General features: G+C 54.7%; 1 protein-coding gene across 1 annotated transcript in view; it reads left to right on the forward strand.

Moving 5' to 3' along the window:
• The first annotated feature begins 3418 nt into the window (after window positions 1–3418).
• Window positions 3419–13656, forward strand: part of PTGER3 (prostaglandin E receptor 3) — a 38368-nt gene continuing 28130 nt past the window's right edge. The window contains exon 1 of the mRNA XM_029064113.2: window positions 3419–4361. Coding sequence (XP_028919946.1) covers window positions 3492–4361 — 870 coding nt within the window. The 5' untranslated portion in view covers window positions 3419–3491. The remainder of the gene's footprint in view (window positions 4362–13656) is intronic.

The raw sequence follows: 13656 nt of genomic DNA on the forward strand, positions 1-13656 counted from the left end.
CATAGGTGGCCAATTCACACAGCGATACGAGATGATTGTGAATTGGATTGTGATTAAAAGTATCACTAAAATTAAATTAAATCTGGGCTTTTTTTCCCCTCAATAAAATCACAAGCCGCTTGGGGGTTCACCCAGTGAAAGGCTGAAGATACTCCTTCCTCACGTTCGGAATTAGTTACAGGGTAAGCAAAAGAAGGGCCAAACATTAAAAAATAAAAATTGTGTATAGGTATCCGAAGACAAATTCGGATTTCCATGATTCACTCTACCCTCTAGACTGCAAGCTCATTGTGGGTGAGGATTGTCACTACTGTTGTAGCGTACCTTCCCAACCGCTCTGCACCCAGTAAACGCTTAATAAGTACGATGGAATGAATGAATACACTTGCACGTTAAGTATGAAATCGGGAATGTGAAAGAAAACCACTGTCCTTCCAGACCACCTCCACCCACTGGAAGCTCAGGCACATCCACGGCTCAGCAAAGGTTGCGCCTGGAGGTTGGCATCAGTCAGTGGTAGTTATTGAGGGCTTATTCATAATAACGATAATGATAATAATGGTATTAATCGCTCACTAGGTGCTGGGCAGTGCAGGAGCACTGTACTAAGCGTTTGGGAGCGCACAACTCAGGGAGCACAGGCTCCGGGGTGCACCCCTCTGGGGCGCATAGGCTTCGGGGCGCACAGGTTCCGGAGCGCACAGCCTCCGGGGCGCATAGCTCTGGGGCGCCCACAGCTCGGGGCGCACAGGCGGACCCATTCCCGGCCCACAAGGAGGGTCGGGAACTTATCCATTCATTCAATAGTATTTATTGAGCGCTTACTATGTGCAGAGAACTATACTAAGCGCTTGGAATGTACAAATCGGCAACAGATAGAGACAGCCCCTGCCCATTGAGGGGCTTACAGTCTAATCGACTTATCCTCGATGGGGGGAGAAGAATCCCGAGGTGTTTAAATAAAGGCTCTAAATTTAACAAGGCTCCGGAAACCTCGATCCCGCGGGGGTCCTGAGCGGCGGCGCCCCTTGGGGGAGGAGGGGTTGGCCCCTGCCCTGCCCTGCCCTGCCCTCCCCTCTCCTCCGGCCCGCTCTGCCTTCGAGGGTCCCGGGGGCATCCTGGGCCTCGGTCTCGCCCGGCGGGGAGGGGCAGGACCGGACGGTCCCGGCGGGCAGTGCCCCTCTCCTCGCCCCCGCGGTCCGGGGCGCACAGCTCTGGGGCGTACAGGCTCCGGGACACACAGCTTTGGGCGCACAGCTCTGGGGCGTACAGGCTCCGGGGCACACAGATCGGGGTGCACAGCTTCGGAGCGTACAGGCTCCAGGGGATACAGCTCTGGGGCGTACAGGCGCCGGGGCGCACAGTTCTGGGGCGCACAGTTCTAGGGTGCACAGCTCCGGGGCGCACATTTCCGGGGCACACAGCTCTAGGGCTCACAGCTCGAGGGGCACAGCTCTGGAGCGCACAGCTCTGGGGCACACAGTTCTGGGGCACACACCTCCGGGGCACACAGGCTCCGGGGCGCACAGTTCTCGGGCACATAGCTCTAGGACTCACAGCTCGGGGCGCACAGCTCTGGAGCACACAACTCTGGGGCTCACAGGCCCCGGGGCACACAGCTGTGGGGTGCACAGGCTTCGGGCACAGGCTCCGGGGCGCACAGTCTCCGGGGCGCACAGCTCTGGGGCGCACAGCTCAGGGCGCACGGGCTCCGGGGGGCACAACTCAGGGCGCACAGGCTCCGGGGTGCACAGCTCTGGGGCAAACAGCTCAGGGCGCACAGGCTCCGGGGTGTACAGCTCTGGGGTGCACAGCTCTGGGGCTCATAGGCTCCGGGGCGCACAGCTCTGGGGCGCATAGGCTTCGGGGCGCACAGGTTCCGGAGCTCACAGGCTCCGGGGCGCATAGCTCTGGGGCGCCCACAGCTCGGGGCGCACAGGCTCCGGGGCGCACAGTTCAGGGGCGCCCACAGCTCGGGGCGCACAGGTTCCGGGGCGCACAGCTCTGGGGCGCACACAGCTCGGGGCGCACAGGCTCCGGGGCGCACAGCTCCAGAGCTCATGGTTTCGGGGCACACAGCCTCCGGGGCGCACAGCTCTGGGGCGCAAAGCCCCGGCCGGCCACCCGCGGGGACTGGAAGGGCGAGCAGCTCCGCATCCAGACCCCCTCCCCGGCCGGGGAGCTTCTCCCTCCTCAGTCCGGGCGAGGCCGGGCCGCCCCGAGGAGGCGGACAGAAGGACCCCTTAGCACTGGGGTCCCGGGGAGGCGGACAAAAAAGGACCCTAGGGCGGGGGAGCTCGGGGAGGCGGACAGAAGGACCCCTAGGGCGGGGGTCCCGGGGAGGCAGACGGACCCTGAGGGCGGGGGTCCCGGGGAGGTAGACAGACGGACCCTTAACACCGGGGTCCCGGGGAGGTGGACAGAAGGACCTTTAGGGCGGGGGTCATTCATACATTCAGTAGTATTTATTGAGCGCTTACTATGTGCAGAGCACTGTACTAAGCGCTTGGAATGTACAAATCGGTAACAGAAAGAGACAGACCCTGCCCTTTGACGGGCTTACAGTCTAATCGGGGGAGACAGACAGATAAAAACAATAGCAATAAATAGAATCAAGCAGACAGACGGACCCTCAGGACGGGGGTCTCGGGGAAGGAGACAGAAGGACCCTCAGGGCGGGGGTCTCGGGGAGGAAGACAGAAGGACCCTTAGCTCGGGACGGCCTGGAAAGGGATGCGGACAGAAGGATCCCTTAGGATGGGGGTCCCGGGCAGGCGGACAGAAGGAGTCTCAGGGTGGGGGTCCCGGGGAGGGAGACAGAAGGAGTCTCAGGGCGGGGGGGTCTCGGGGAGGAAGACAGAAGGACCCTTAGGGTAGGGGGTCCCGGGGAGGCAGACGGACGGACTCTTAGCACTGGGGTCCCGGGGAAGGAGACAGAAGGACCCTCAGGGCGGGGGTCTCGGGGAAGGATACAAAAGAGGACCCTTAGCTCGGGGCGGCCTGGAAAGGGAGAAGGACCCCTTAAGGCGGGGGTCCCAGGGAAGCGGACAGAAGGAGCCTGAGGGTGGGGGTCTCGGGGAGGCGGACAGAAGGAGCCTGAGGGCGGGGGTCCCGGGGAGGCGGACAGAAGGAGCTTTAGGGCGGGGGGTCCCGGGGAGGGACACCAAAGGACCCTTAACTCGGGACGGCCTGGAAAGGGAGGCGGACAGAAGGACGCCTTAGGGCGGGGGTCCCGGGGTGGAGAGGGGAGGCGGCCGGACCCTTATCTGGGGGGGGGGTGGTCCCGGGGCCGGAGGGGGGGCGGGGCTGACACGCCCCCCTCCCCCTCCCCGCGGGCCCCGCCCCCCCCCCCCCCCCCCGGGCCTTATAGCGCGGGGCAGCGCGCCCCGGGGCCGGCTACAAGGCGGAGGAGGAGTGGGAGGAGGGCGGTGGGGGTCAGAGGAGTCCGGCGCCATGGGTCAGAGCCCGGCCCCTCGGCCCGGCCCGTCGCCATGAAGTCGGCGACGGGCTCCTCCCCGGCCGGCGGCCGGCCCAACGCTTCGCAGGCCGGGAACTGGTCGGCGGGCCCGGGGTCTCCGGCCGGCTCCTCCCTCTCGTCGGTGTCCATCCCGCTGGCCATGATGGTCACCGGGCTGGCGGGCAACACGCTGGCCCTGCTGCTGGTCACCCGCAGCTACCGGCGCCGGGAGAGCCGGCGGCGCCGCTCCTTCCTGCTGGGCATCGGCGGGCTGGCGCTGACCGACCTGGCCGGACAGCTGCTCACCAGCCCGGTGGTCATCGCCGTCTACCTGTCGGGCCAGAGCTGGCACTGGCTGGACCCGTCGGGCCGCCTCTGCGACTTCTTCGGGCTGAGCATGACGGCCTTCGGGCTGTGCCCGCTCTTCCTGGCCGGGGCCATGGCGGTGGAGCGGGCGCTGGCCATCGGGGCCCCGCACTGGTACTCCGCCCACCTGCGCGGGGGCACCCCCCGGGCCGTGCTGCTGGGCGCCTGGATGGCCGGCCTGGCCTTCGCCCTGCTGCCCCTGGTCGGCGTCGGACAGTACGGCGTCCAGTGGCCCGGCACCTGGTGCTTCATCAGCACGGCCGGGGGGCAGCCCCAAGGGGGCCGGACCCCCCGAGGCCGCCGCTTCTTCGCCGCCTCCTTCGCCGGCCTCGGCCTGACCGCCCTGGCCGTCACCTTCGCCGGCAACCTGGCCACCATCCGCGCCGTGGTGGCCCGCTGCGGGGCCGGGGCCGGGGCCAAGGGCCCCCCCGGGACCCCCACCCAGCCCGGCGCCCGCTGGGGCAGGATCACCACCGAGACCGTCATCCAGCTCATGGGCATCATGTGCGTCCTCTCCGTCTGCTGGACGCCCCTCCTGGTACGAGCCCGGCCCGGGGGCGGGGGCAAGGGTCTGGCCGGCGGGCTCCGTCCCTCTGTCCGGGGGTGGGAGGAGAGGCCGGTCGGTGGGTGGGGGGGCTGATGGTTCTACTGCCTGAGGGTCTGCTGGGTGGGTGTCTCTCTGGGGGCGAGGGGGGGGTCTGCTGGGTGGGTGTCTCTCTGGGGGGTGAGGGTCTGCTGGGTGGGTGTCTCTCTGGGGGGTGGGGGTCTGATGGGTGGGTGTCTCTCTGGGGGGTGGGGGTCTGATGGGTCTGGATGGGTATCTCTCTGGGAGATAGGTACCTCTCTGGGTGGGTGTCTCTGGTGAGTGGGGGGGGGGTCTGATTGTGGGGGAGGGGGTCTGTTGGGTGAGTGCTGGGAGGGTGGGTCTGCTGGGTGGGTGGGTCTGCCGGGTGGGTGTCTCTCTGGGGGGTGAGGGTCTGCTGGGTGGATGGGTGTCTCTCTGGGGGGGTCTGCTGAGTGAGTGTCTGCTGGATAGGTGGGTCTCTGCTGGGTAAGTGGCTGTCTGCTGGGTGGGTGTCTGGGTGGGGGCGGTCTGCTGGGAGGGTGTCTGCAGGGTGGGTCTCTCTCTGGGGGGGTGGGGGTCTGCTGGGGGGTGGGGGTCTGCTGGGAGGGACTTCTGAGTGAGTGGGGGTCTGCCGGGTGGGTGGGTATCTGCTGGCAAGTAGCTACTCTGTCAAGCCCTGGGGTAGAGAGGAGATTATCCGGTCGGCCACTGGCCCCCTGAGCCACAGTGAGAAGGGGAACGGACGATGAATGCGAGGCAGGTCACCTGGCAGGCAAGGGGCAGAGCTGACTTGAGAGCCCAAGTTACTTGACTCACACCCCGTGCTTCTGGTAGGGAGTTGCTCTTCCGTGTGCTTAGTGTGGAACAGCCCTGGGGCCAGGGAATGTGTCTGTTGATTGTTATAGTGCACTCTACCGAGCGCTTAGCACGGTGCTCGGCACACAGTAAGCGCGCAGTGAGTAAGACTGGATGAGAGCGAGAGGCTAGGTGGAAGGAGGTCCGCACCCCCTTCAGCCTGTTTGGAGAGAGAAGAGCGCTCAGATGGAAAACTGATGTTTTTTGGTTGGAGTAAGGCCTTAGGCGCCTACTGAATGCAAAGCAGTGTAGTAAGCGCTGGGAAGTCTCAGGGGAGAATGGGTACACGGGCAGAAGCCGCTGAGTAGTCCGTCCATTGTATTTATTAATAACAATAACAATATTAATGGTCTTTGTTCAGCGCTGACTATGTACCAAGCGCCGCTCTGAGCACTGGGGTAGATACAAGGTAATCGGGTTGTCCCACGTGGGGCTCACAGGCTTCATCCCCATTTTACCAATGAGGTGACTGAGGCGCAGAGAAGTGAAGCGGCTTGCTCAGGGTCACACAGTGGACAAGTGGCAGAGGCAGGATCATAATAATAATGATGGTATTTGTTCAGTGCTTACTATGTGCCAAGGACTGTTCTAAGCACTGGGGTAGATAGAAGATAATCAGGTTGTCCCACGTCGGACTCACCGTCTTTACCCCCCATTGACCGATGAGGTGACTGCGGCACAGAGAAGTGAAGTGGCTTGCCCAGGGTCACAGAGCAGACAAGTGGTGGAGGCAGGATAATAATAGTGGTATTTGTTAGGCACTTACTACGTGCCAAGCACTGTTCAGGTTTAGAACCCACGTTCTCTGACTCCCAAGTCCATGCTCTTTCCACTAAGCCACACTGCTTCTCATAATTATGGCATTTGTTAAGCGCTTATTGTGTACCAAGCATTCATTCATTCAATAGTATTTATTGAGCGCTTACTATGTGCAGAGCACTGTACTAAGCTCTCGGAATGTACAAATCAGCAACAGATAGAGACAGTCCCTGCCCATTGATGGGCTTACAGTATAAGCACTGTTTTAAGCACTGGGCTAGATACAGGGTAATCAAGTTGTCCCACGTGGGGCTTCCAGTCTTCATCCCCACTTTACAAGATGAGGTAACCTCATTTGTATATATTTTTATTACCCTATCTATTTTGTTAATGAGGTGTACATCTCCTTTATTCTATTTATCGTGATTATGTTGTTTTGTTTTTGTCTGTCTCCCTCGCTTAGACTGTGAGCCCATCACTGGGCAGAGATTGTCTCCATCTGTTGCCGAATTGTACATTCCAAGTGCTTAGTATGGTGCGCTGCACATAGTAAGTGCTCAATAAATACTATTGAATGAATGAATGAAAGTGAAACAGCTTGCCCAAGGTGTCACAGAAGACAAGTGGCAGAGCCGGGATTAGAACCCACGTCCTCTGAATCCCGAGCCCGTGCTCTTTCCACTAAGCCACGGTCTAAGTCTTGAGCACTTACTGTGGGCAGAGCCCTGTACTGAGCGCTTGGGAGAGTGGCCGGGGAGGAGCCGCGATACCAAATACGCTTCACCTGTGAGTAAATTGGGGATTGGCCGGCCACGCTGTCCCAGGGGATTGAGAGGGACCCGGCCATCCCCGCGTCCTGCAGTGGCTTGGCCTTGACACGGGGCCCAGATGGGAGGCTGCTTCCAGGACTGAACTGAGACCAGTAGGGCCTGGGGCGGAATGAAGCCAGGGGTCACCTGGAGGCGACCCCAGCAGGGAGCCTTAAAACTGGCCAAAACTGCTCCCAATGGGCCGGCGACCTTTCCGGGCTTGGATGTGAAAAAGATCCAAACCTCCGAACCGTTTGACCTCTGACCTAGGGGTGAGGGCAAACCAGAAGGAAGTCTGAAGGTAGAGAGGAGAACCGTATGGCATCCCAGGAACTTCAGCAGATCTTGGTGAACCGTGTGGCATCCCGCTCGCTCCTGCAGATTTTACAAAGACCAGCAGCCCCCAGCGCCCAGCATCTCCCCTTCAGGACCTGCAGGGAACCGTCGAAAGGCAATTTCACCCTTTAGCAAGACACCAAGTGACTAAGAATGACTTTTCCCTTCTTGAGAATAAAATATGAGGGCTTTGGTTTGGATTTTATACTTTGCAGTTTTAAATCAAAGCCTTTTAAATCAACAATAACAATGGTATTTGTTAAGCGCTTACTAAGTGCCCAGCACTAGGGTAGATGCAAGGTAATCAGGTGGTTCCACGACAGGCTCACAGTCTTTACCCGCATTTTGCCAGTGAGGTAACCGAGGCACAGAGAAGCAAAGCGGCTCGCCGAGGATCGCACGGGATTAGAACCCATGACCTCTGACTCCCGAGCCTGTGCTCTTGCTACTAAGCCACCCTTGAGAGCTGCAGCTCCCATTCTATAATTGATTTTTCAAGCCCCTTACTCAGTAGGAGTCTCATTAAAGGACGTAGTAAAACCACAGAGGCATATACATGGCCTTTTCCGCAATTTTGGGGCATTCTGCAACACCCCGTTAGTCCTTCCATTACATGTCTTTGATATTGCTGGGAAGATTACAAACAAACAAAAACAGCTCAGTAAATTGATCTGATAGGAGGTCTGTGAAAAGAAAGCCAGTCCTTCAGAAAAAGTAAATTGTATTTAGCTAATACATTGTAATCTCTACTCTGGGAAATTTTCCTTTTCCTGAGAGGGGACAGTATTTCTTCCTTCTCAGAGAAGCAAAATTTCCAGTTCACTTCAGAAAGAGCCATGGTACCATCACTTAGGTTTTTTAAAGAAGCTGGCAATCTTCCTTTTCCTTTTTTTTCCTGTGTAATCTTGGAATCATACCGGAAGAAACTCCAGAAATCAAATTTTCACACTAATGGTGTTAAAAGGAGGTGTCTCTCTCGCCCCTCCCCCTCCCCCTCCCTTCCCTTTGGTCTATTAGCATTAATGAACTAAGAGAAAATGATGATACAGGATAATTAAAGCTAAAATCAATCAAGCAATAATATTTATTCGAAATTTAGTGTGTGCAGAGCACTATGTTAAGCTAGGAGAGTACCATAAAATAGAAGTCAGAGATACAACCTGGCCTCAAGGGTTTTGCAATCACCTTGGATGGATTAATCTTTTTAACATTATTAGAACAACTTTTCCTTGGCAAAAAGAAAAATCAGGATTCTAAATGCTTTATCTGTCAGCTTCAGAAAAAAAAGTGTCCAAACAAGCCCATTTAAACAACATTCACTCCAAGGGCACAGATGCTCAAATAGTGTGTGTGTGTGTGTGTGTGTGTGTGTGTGTGTGTACATATACATATATATATATATATTTGTGTATATATATTTGATGTAATAATAATTACTTGTTGTATCTGCTAAGTGCTTACTATGTGTCTTGCTTACATTAAGCACTGGGGTAGATTCAAGGTAATCATGTCAGACAGTCCCTGCCCCACATGGAGCTCATAGTGGGAGGGAAAGAGAAAAGGGACTGAATCCAAATATTGCAGATAAGGGAACTGAGGCACAGAGAAGTTAACTAACTTGCCCAAAGTCACATAGCAGACAAATGGCAGAGAAGGGAGTATTCATTCATTCAACAGTATTTATTGAGCGCTTACTATGTGCAGAGCACTGTACTAAGCGCTTGGAATGTACAAACAGATAGAGACAGTCCCTGCCCTATGACGGGCTTACAGTCTAATTGGGGGAGACAGACAGACAAGAACAATGGCAATATATAGAATCGAGGGGAAGAACATCTCATTAAAACAATAGCAAATAGAATCAGGGTGATGTACATCTCATTAACAAAATAAATAGGGTGATGAAGATATATACAGTTGAGCGGACGAGTACAGTGCTAAGGGGATGGGATGGGAGAGGGGGAGGAGCAGAGGGAAAGGAGGGAGAAGAGGGTTTAGCTGCGGAGAGGTGAAGGGGGGGGCGGGTAGAGGGAGCAGAGGGAAAAGGGGAGCTCAGTCTGGAAAGGCCTCTTGGAGGAGGTGAGCTTTAAGTAGGGTTTTGAAGAGGGGAAGAGAATTAGTTTGGCGGAGGTGAGGAGGGAGGGCGTTCCGGGACCGCGGGAGGACGTGGCCCAGGGGTCGTCGGCGGGATAGGCGAGAACGGGGGACGGTGAGGAGGAGGGCGGCGGAGGAGCGGAGCGTGCGGGGTGGGCGGTAGAAAGAGAGAAGGGAGGAGAGAGAGAAAGGGGCAAGGTGATGGAGAGCCTTGAAGCCTAGAGTGAAGAGTTTTTGTTTTGAGCGGAGGTCGATAGGCAACCACTGGAGGTTTTTAAGAAGGGGAGTGACAGGCCCAGAGCGTTTCTGCAGGAAGATGAGCCGGGCAGCGGAATGAAGAATAGACCGGAGCGGGGAGAGAGAGGAGGAAGGGAGATCAGAGGGAAGGCTGACACAGTAGTCTAGCCGGGATATTACGAGAGCCTGTAGAAGTAAGGTAGCCGTTTGGGTGGAGAGGAAAGGGCGGACCTTGGCGATATTATAAAAGTGAGACCGGCAGGTCTTGGTAACGGATCGGATGTGTGGGGTGGGCTTTGACCAGAGCCGAGTCAAAGATAACACCGAGGTTGCGGGCCTGAGAGAGGGGAAGGATGATTGAACCATCCACGGTGATAGGGAAGTCAGGGAGAGGACCGGGCTTGGAAGGGAAGATGAGGAGCTCAGTTTTGGTCATGTTGAGTTTTAGGTGGCAGGCAGACATCCAGGTAGAGACGTCCTGGAGGCAGGAGGAGATACGAGCCTGAAGGGAGGGGGAGAGGACGGGGCAGAGATGTAGATCTGTGTGTCATCTGCATAGAGATGATAGTTGAAGCCGTGAGAGCGGATGAGTTCACCGAGGGGAGTGAGTGTAGATGGAGAACAGAAGAGGGCCAAGAACTGACCCTTGAGGAACTCCAACGGTTAGAGGATGGGAGGGGGAGGAGGAGCCTGCGAAGGAGACCGAGAATGACGGGCCAGAGAGGTAAGAGGAGAACCAGGAGAGGACGGAAACCATGAAGCCAAGGTGAGATAAGGTGTGGAGGAGAAGGGGAGTAGAAACTAGATCCTCTGACTTTCAGGCCCATTCTCTGTCATAATAATGACTGTGGTATTTGTGAAGTGCTGTCTATGTGCCAAGCACCATTCTAAGTGTTGGGGTAGATACGAGGTAATCGCGTTGGACACAGTCCCTGTCCCACATGGGGCTCACAGTCTTCTTCCCCATTTTACAAATGAGGGAACCGAGGCACAGAGAAGTGAACACATGTGCCAAGGTCACACAGCAGACACGTGGCAGATGCTAGGGTTAGAATCCACAACTTCCGACTCCTAGGCCCATGCTCTTTCCACTAGATCATGCTGCTAGCCACTAGGCCACCCTGCTTCTCAGTATGACATGTTGTCATATTTCTAACTGGAAACCTGCAAAATAATGCTCCCAGAGATTGTTTGATAATTTAGGTACACCAAACGCAATGAGCTTAAATTACAAAACAGTTGCAATTCACTGGAGACCAGCTTTCTGATGCCATAATGCTAAATGTGAGCCCATAGTTGAGCAGGGATTGTCTCTATCTGTTGCCAAACTGTACATTCCAAGTGCTTAGTACGGTGCTCTGCACACAGTATGCGCTCAGTAAATATGATTGAATGAATGAATAAATGGATGAGAAAACAGGGAGTGAGAATAAAAATGTGCATTCATCGTACTACTCTGAGCTCATGCCTTACCATTTAAGACTTCTCACAAAGCTGAAAATATCTACCAAATTAATAGGGCAGTAATATTAATTAATTAATTAATTAATAATTAATAAAATTAATAGGACAGCGTCAAGGGGAAGAACATCTCGTAAAAACAATGGCAACTAAATAGAATCAAGGCGATGTACAATTCATTAACAAAATAAATAGGGTAACGAAAATATATGCAGTTGAGCGGACGAGTACAGTGCTGTGGGGATGGGAAGGGAGAGGTGGAGGAGCGGAGGGAAAAGGGGAAAATGAGGCTTTAGCTGCGGAGAGGTAAAGGGGGGATGGCAGAGGGAGTAGAGGGGGAAGAGGAGCTCAGTCTGGGAACGCCTCTTGGAGGAGGTGATTTTTAAGTAAGGTTTTGAAGAGGGAAAGAGAATCAGTTTGGCGGAGGTGAGGAGGGAGGGCGTTCCAGGACCGCGGGAGGACGTGACCCAGGGGTCGACGGCGGGATAGGCGAGACCGAGGGACGGTGAGGAGGTGGGCGGCAGAGGAGCGGAGCGTGCGGGGTGGGCGGTAGAAAGAGAGAAGGGAGGAGAGATAGGAAGGGGCAAGGTGATGGAGAGCCTTGAAGCCTAGAGTGAGGAGTTTTTGTTTGGAGCAGAGGTCGATAGGCAACCACTGGAGTTGTTTAAGAAGGGGAGTGACATGCCCAGATCGTTTCTGCAGGAAGATGAGCCGGGCAGCGGAGTGAAGAATAGACCGGAGCGGGGCGAGAGAGGAGGAAGGGAGGTCAGAGAGAAGGCTGACACAGTAGTCTAGCCGGGATATAACAAGAGCCCGTAATAGTAAGGTAGCCGTTTGGGTGGAGAGGAAAGGGCGGATCTTGGCGATATTGTAGAGGTGAAACCGGCAGGTCTTGGTAATGGATAGGATGTGTGGGGTGAACGAGAGGGACGAGTCAAGGATGACACCGAGATTGCGGGCCTGCGGGACGGGAAGGATGGTCGTGCCATCCACGGTGATAGAGAAGTCTGGGAGCGGACCGGGTTTGGGAGGGAAGATGAGGAGCTCAGTCTTGCTCATGTTGAGTTTTAGGTGGCGGGCCGACATCCAGGTGGAGATGTCCCGGAGGCAGGAGGAGATGCGAGCCTGAAGGGAGGGGGAGCTTACTATGTTCAAAGCACTGTTCTAAGAGCCGGGGGGAGATACAAGGAGATCAGGTTGTCCCATGTGGGGCTCACGGTTTTAATCCCCATTTTACAGGTGAGGTAACTGAGTCACAGAGAAGTTAAGTGACTTGCCCAAAATCACACAGCTGGCAAGCGGCCGATCCGGGATTAGAACCCACGACCTCTGACTCCCAAGCCCGGGCTCTTTCCACTGAGCCACGCTGCTTCTCGATATAAATATAAACCATGCATACAGTGAAGTGTGGAAAAAAACACTTTGAAACGAATCTGAATTTTGTGGGAGGAATGTCCCCTTCAAAACTGCTCAGGAAGAAACTTGCACTTGCCCATGAGGAGTTAGTGGGAATGATGACCTATTTGTTTATTCATCTGCATTCGATAAATCATTAAACTCTGATTCCCAACCAACACCATTTGCTTTTCGCTATTTAGTGTTGCACTCCACAACAAACTAGTAAATCGAAGGCCGGTTATTTGGTGAAAGAATGTCCGGTGAGCTCTTACTAATCTCTTCCTGGGTAATAACTTTCCTGTGTATTGCCACAGTCAGGAAACCAAGAGATTTTAGTGAAAGTTACTAAATTTAGTATCGAAAACAATAATGTTGTGGAGGCAGAATTATTTGCCTTGAACAATTCCTGCCTTTATTTGGCAAAATATCTGTAATAAAAAATGAAACTTTTTATATTCTACTTGACAAATTCAGGACCTGAAGTGATGGTGATGGTATTAGTTTGTTTTTCTATTGGGGGCCGGGGGCTGGGTAGCAATTACAAACAGTAAATTTTATTTTATAACATTACCCCAAATCCTGGGTTAATGAACATGTCTTGCAGGAAGAAGACTTGTCTTTGAAATCTGCATGAGAGTCATCCTTTGGTTCCTGGTAAATGAAGGGCTAAGCCTTGCTGAGGCAAATGAAAAATTTTGATTCACAGCTGTTTTTCCTGGTTCTGGAGTTTGTTCTTGTCCAGGGGCAGGGGGCTGTTGGACTTTAAGGAGAGTAATTGGGCAAAGACTCTTTGTTTCCTAGTCGAGCTCTCCAGCAGCTTCTTCTGCAAGCAAGGGGGTGTCTGTTGCCTCCTTTCTGCTGGATTTTGAACTCCTTGAGGGCAGGGATTAGAACTTCTTACTCTGTTATAGTCTCCTAAGCATTTAGTACAGTGTGTCTCCCCCTCTAGACCGTCAGCTTGTTGAGAGCAGGAAATGTGTGCATTATACTTTCCCAAGCGCTTAGTACAGGGCACTCAGTAAGCGCACAATAAGTATGACTGTTTTGCATACAGTAGGTGCTCTGTAAATACTGTTGATGGCTTGTTCCCCGCCAGGGTCTTCCAGAGGGGAATGAAGAGTTCATTCAATCGTATTTATTGATAGCTTACTGTGTGCAGAGCACTGTATTAAGTGCTTGGAATGTACAATTCGGCAACAGATAGAGACAGTCCCTAGTTCACAAGGTCCTGTGCCTGCCTCTACCGCATCCCAACCTTAGCTCCCTTTCTGGAGTATCCACCAGAAGGTCCTTCTAGAAGCGTTTAGTACAATGCCTTT

This window comes from Ornithorhynchus anatinus, chromosome 4 (genome assembly GCF_004115215.2).
Source record: "Ornithorhynchus anatinus isolate Pmale09 chromosome 4, mOrnAna1.pri.v4, whole genome shotgun sequence".
NCBI classification, from domain to species: Eukaryota; Metazoa; Chordata; class Mammalia; order Monotremata; family Ornithorhynchidae; genus Ornithorhynchus; species Ornithorhynchus anatinus.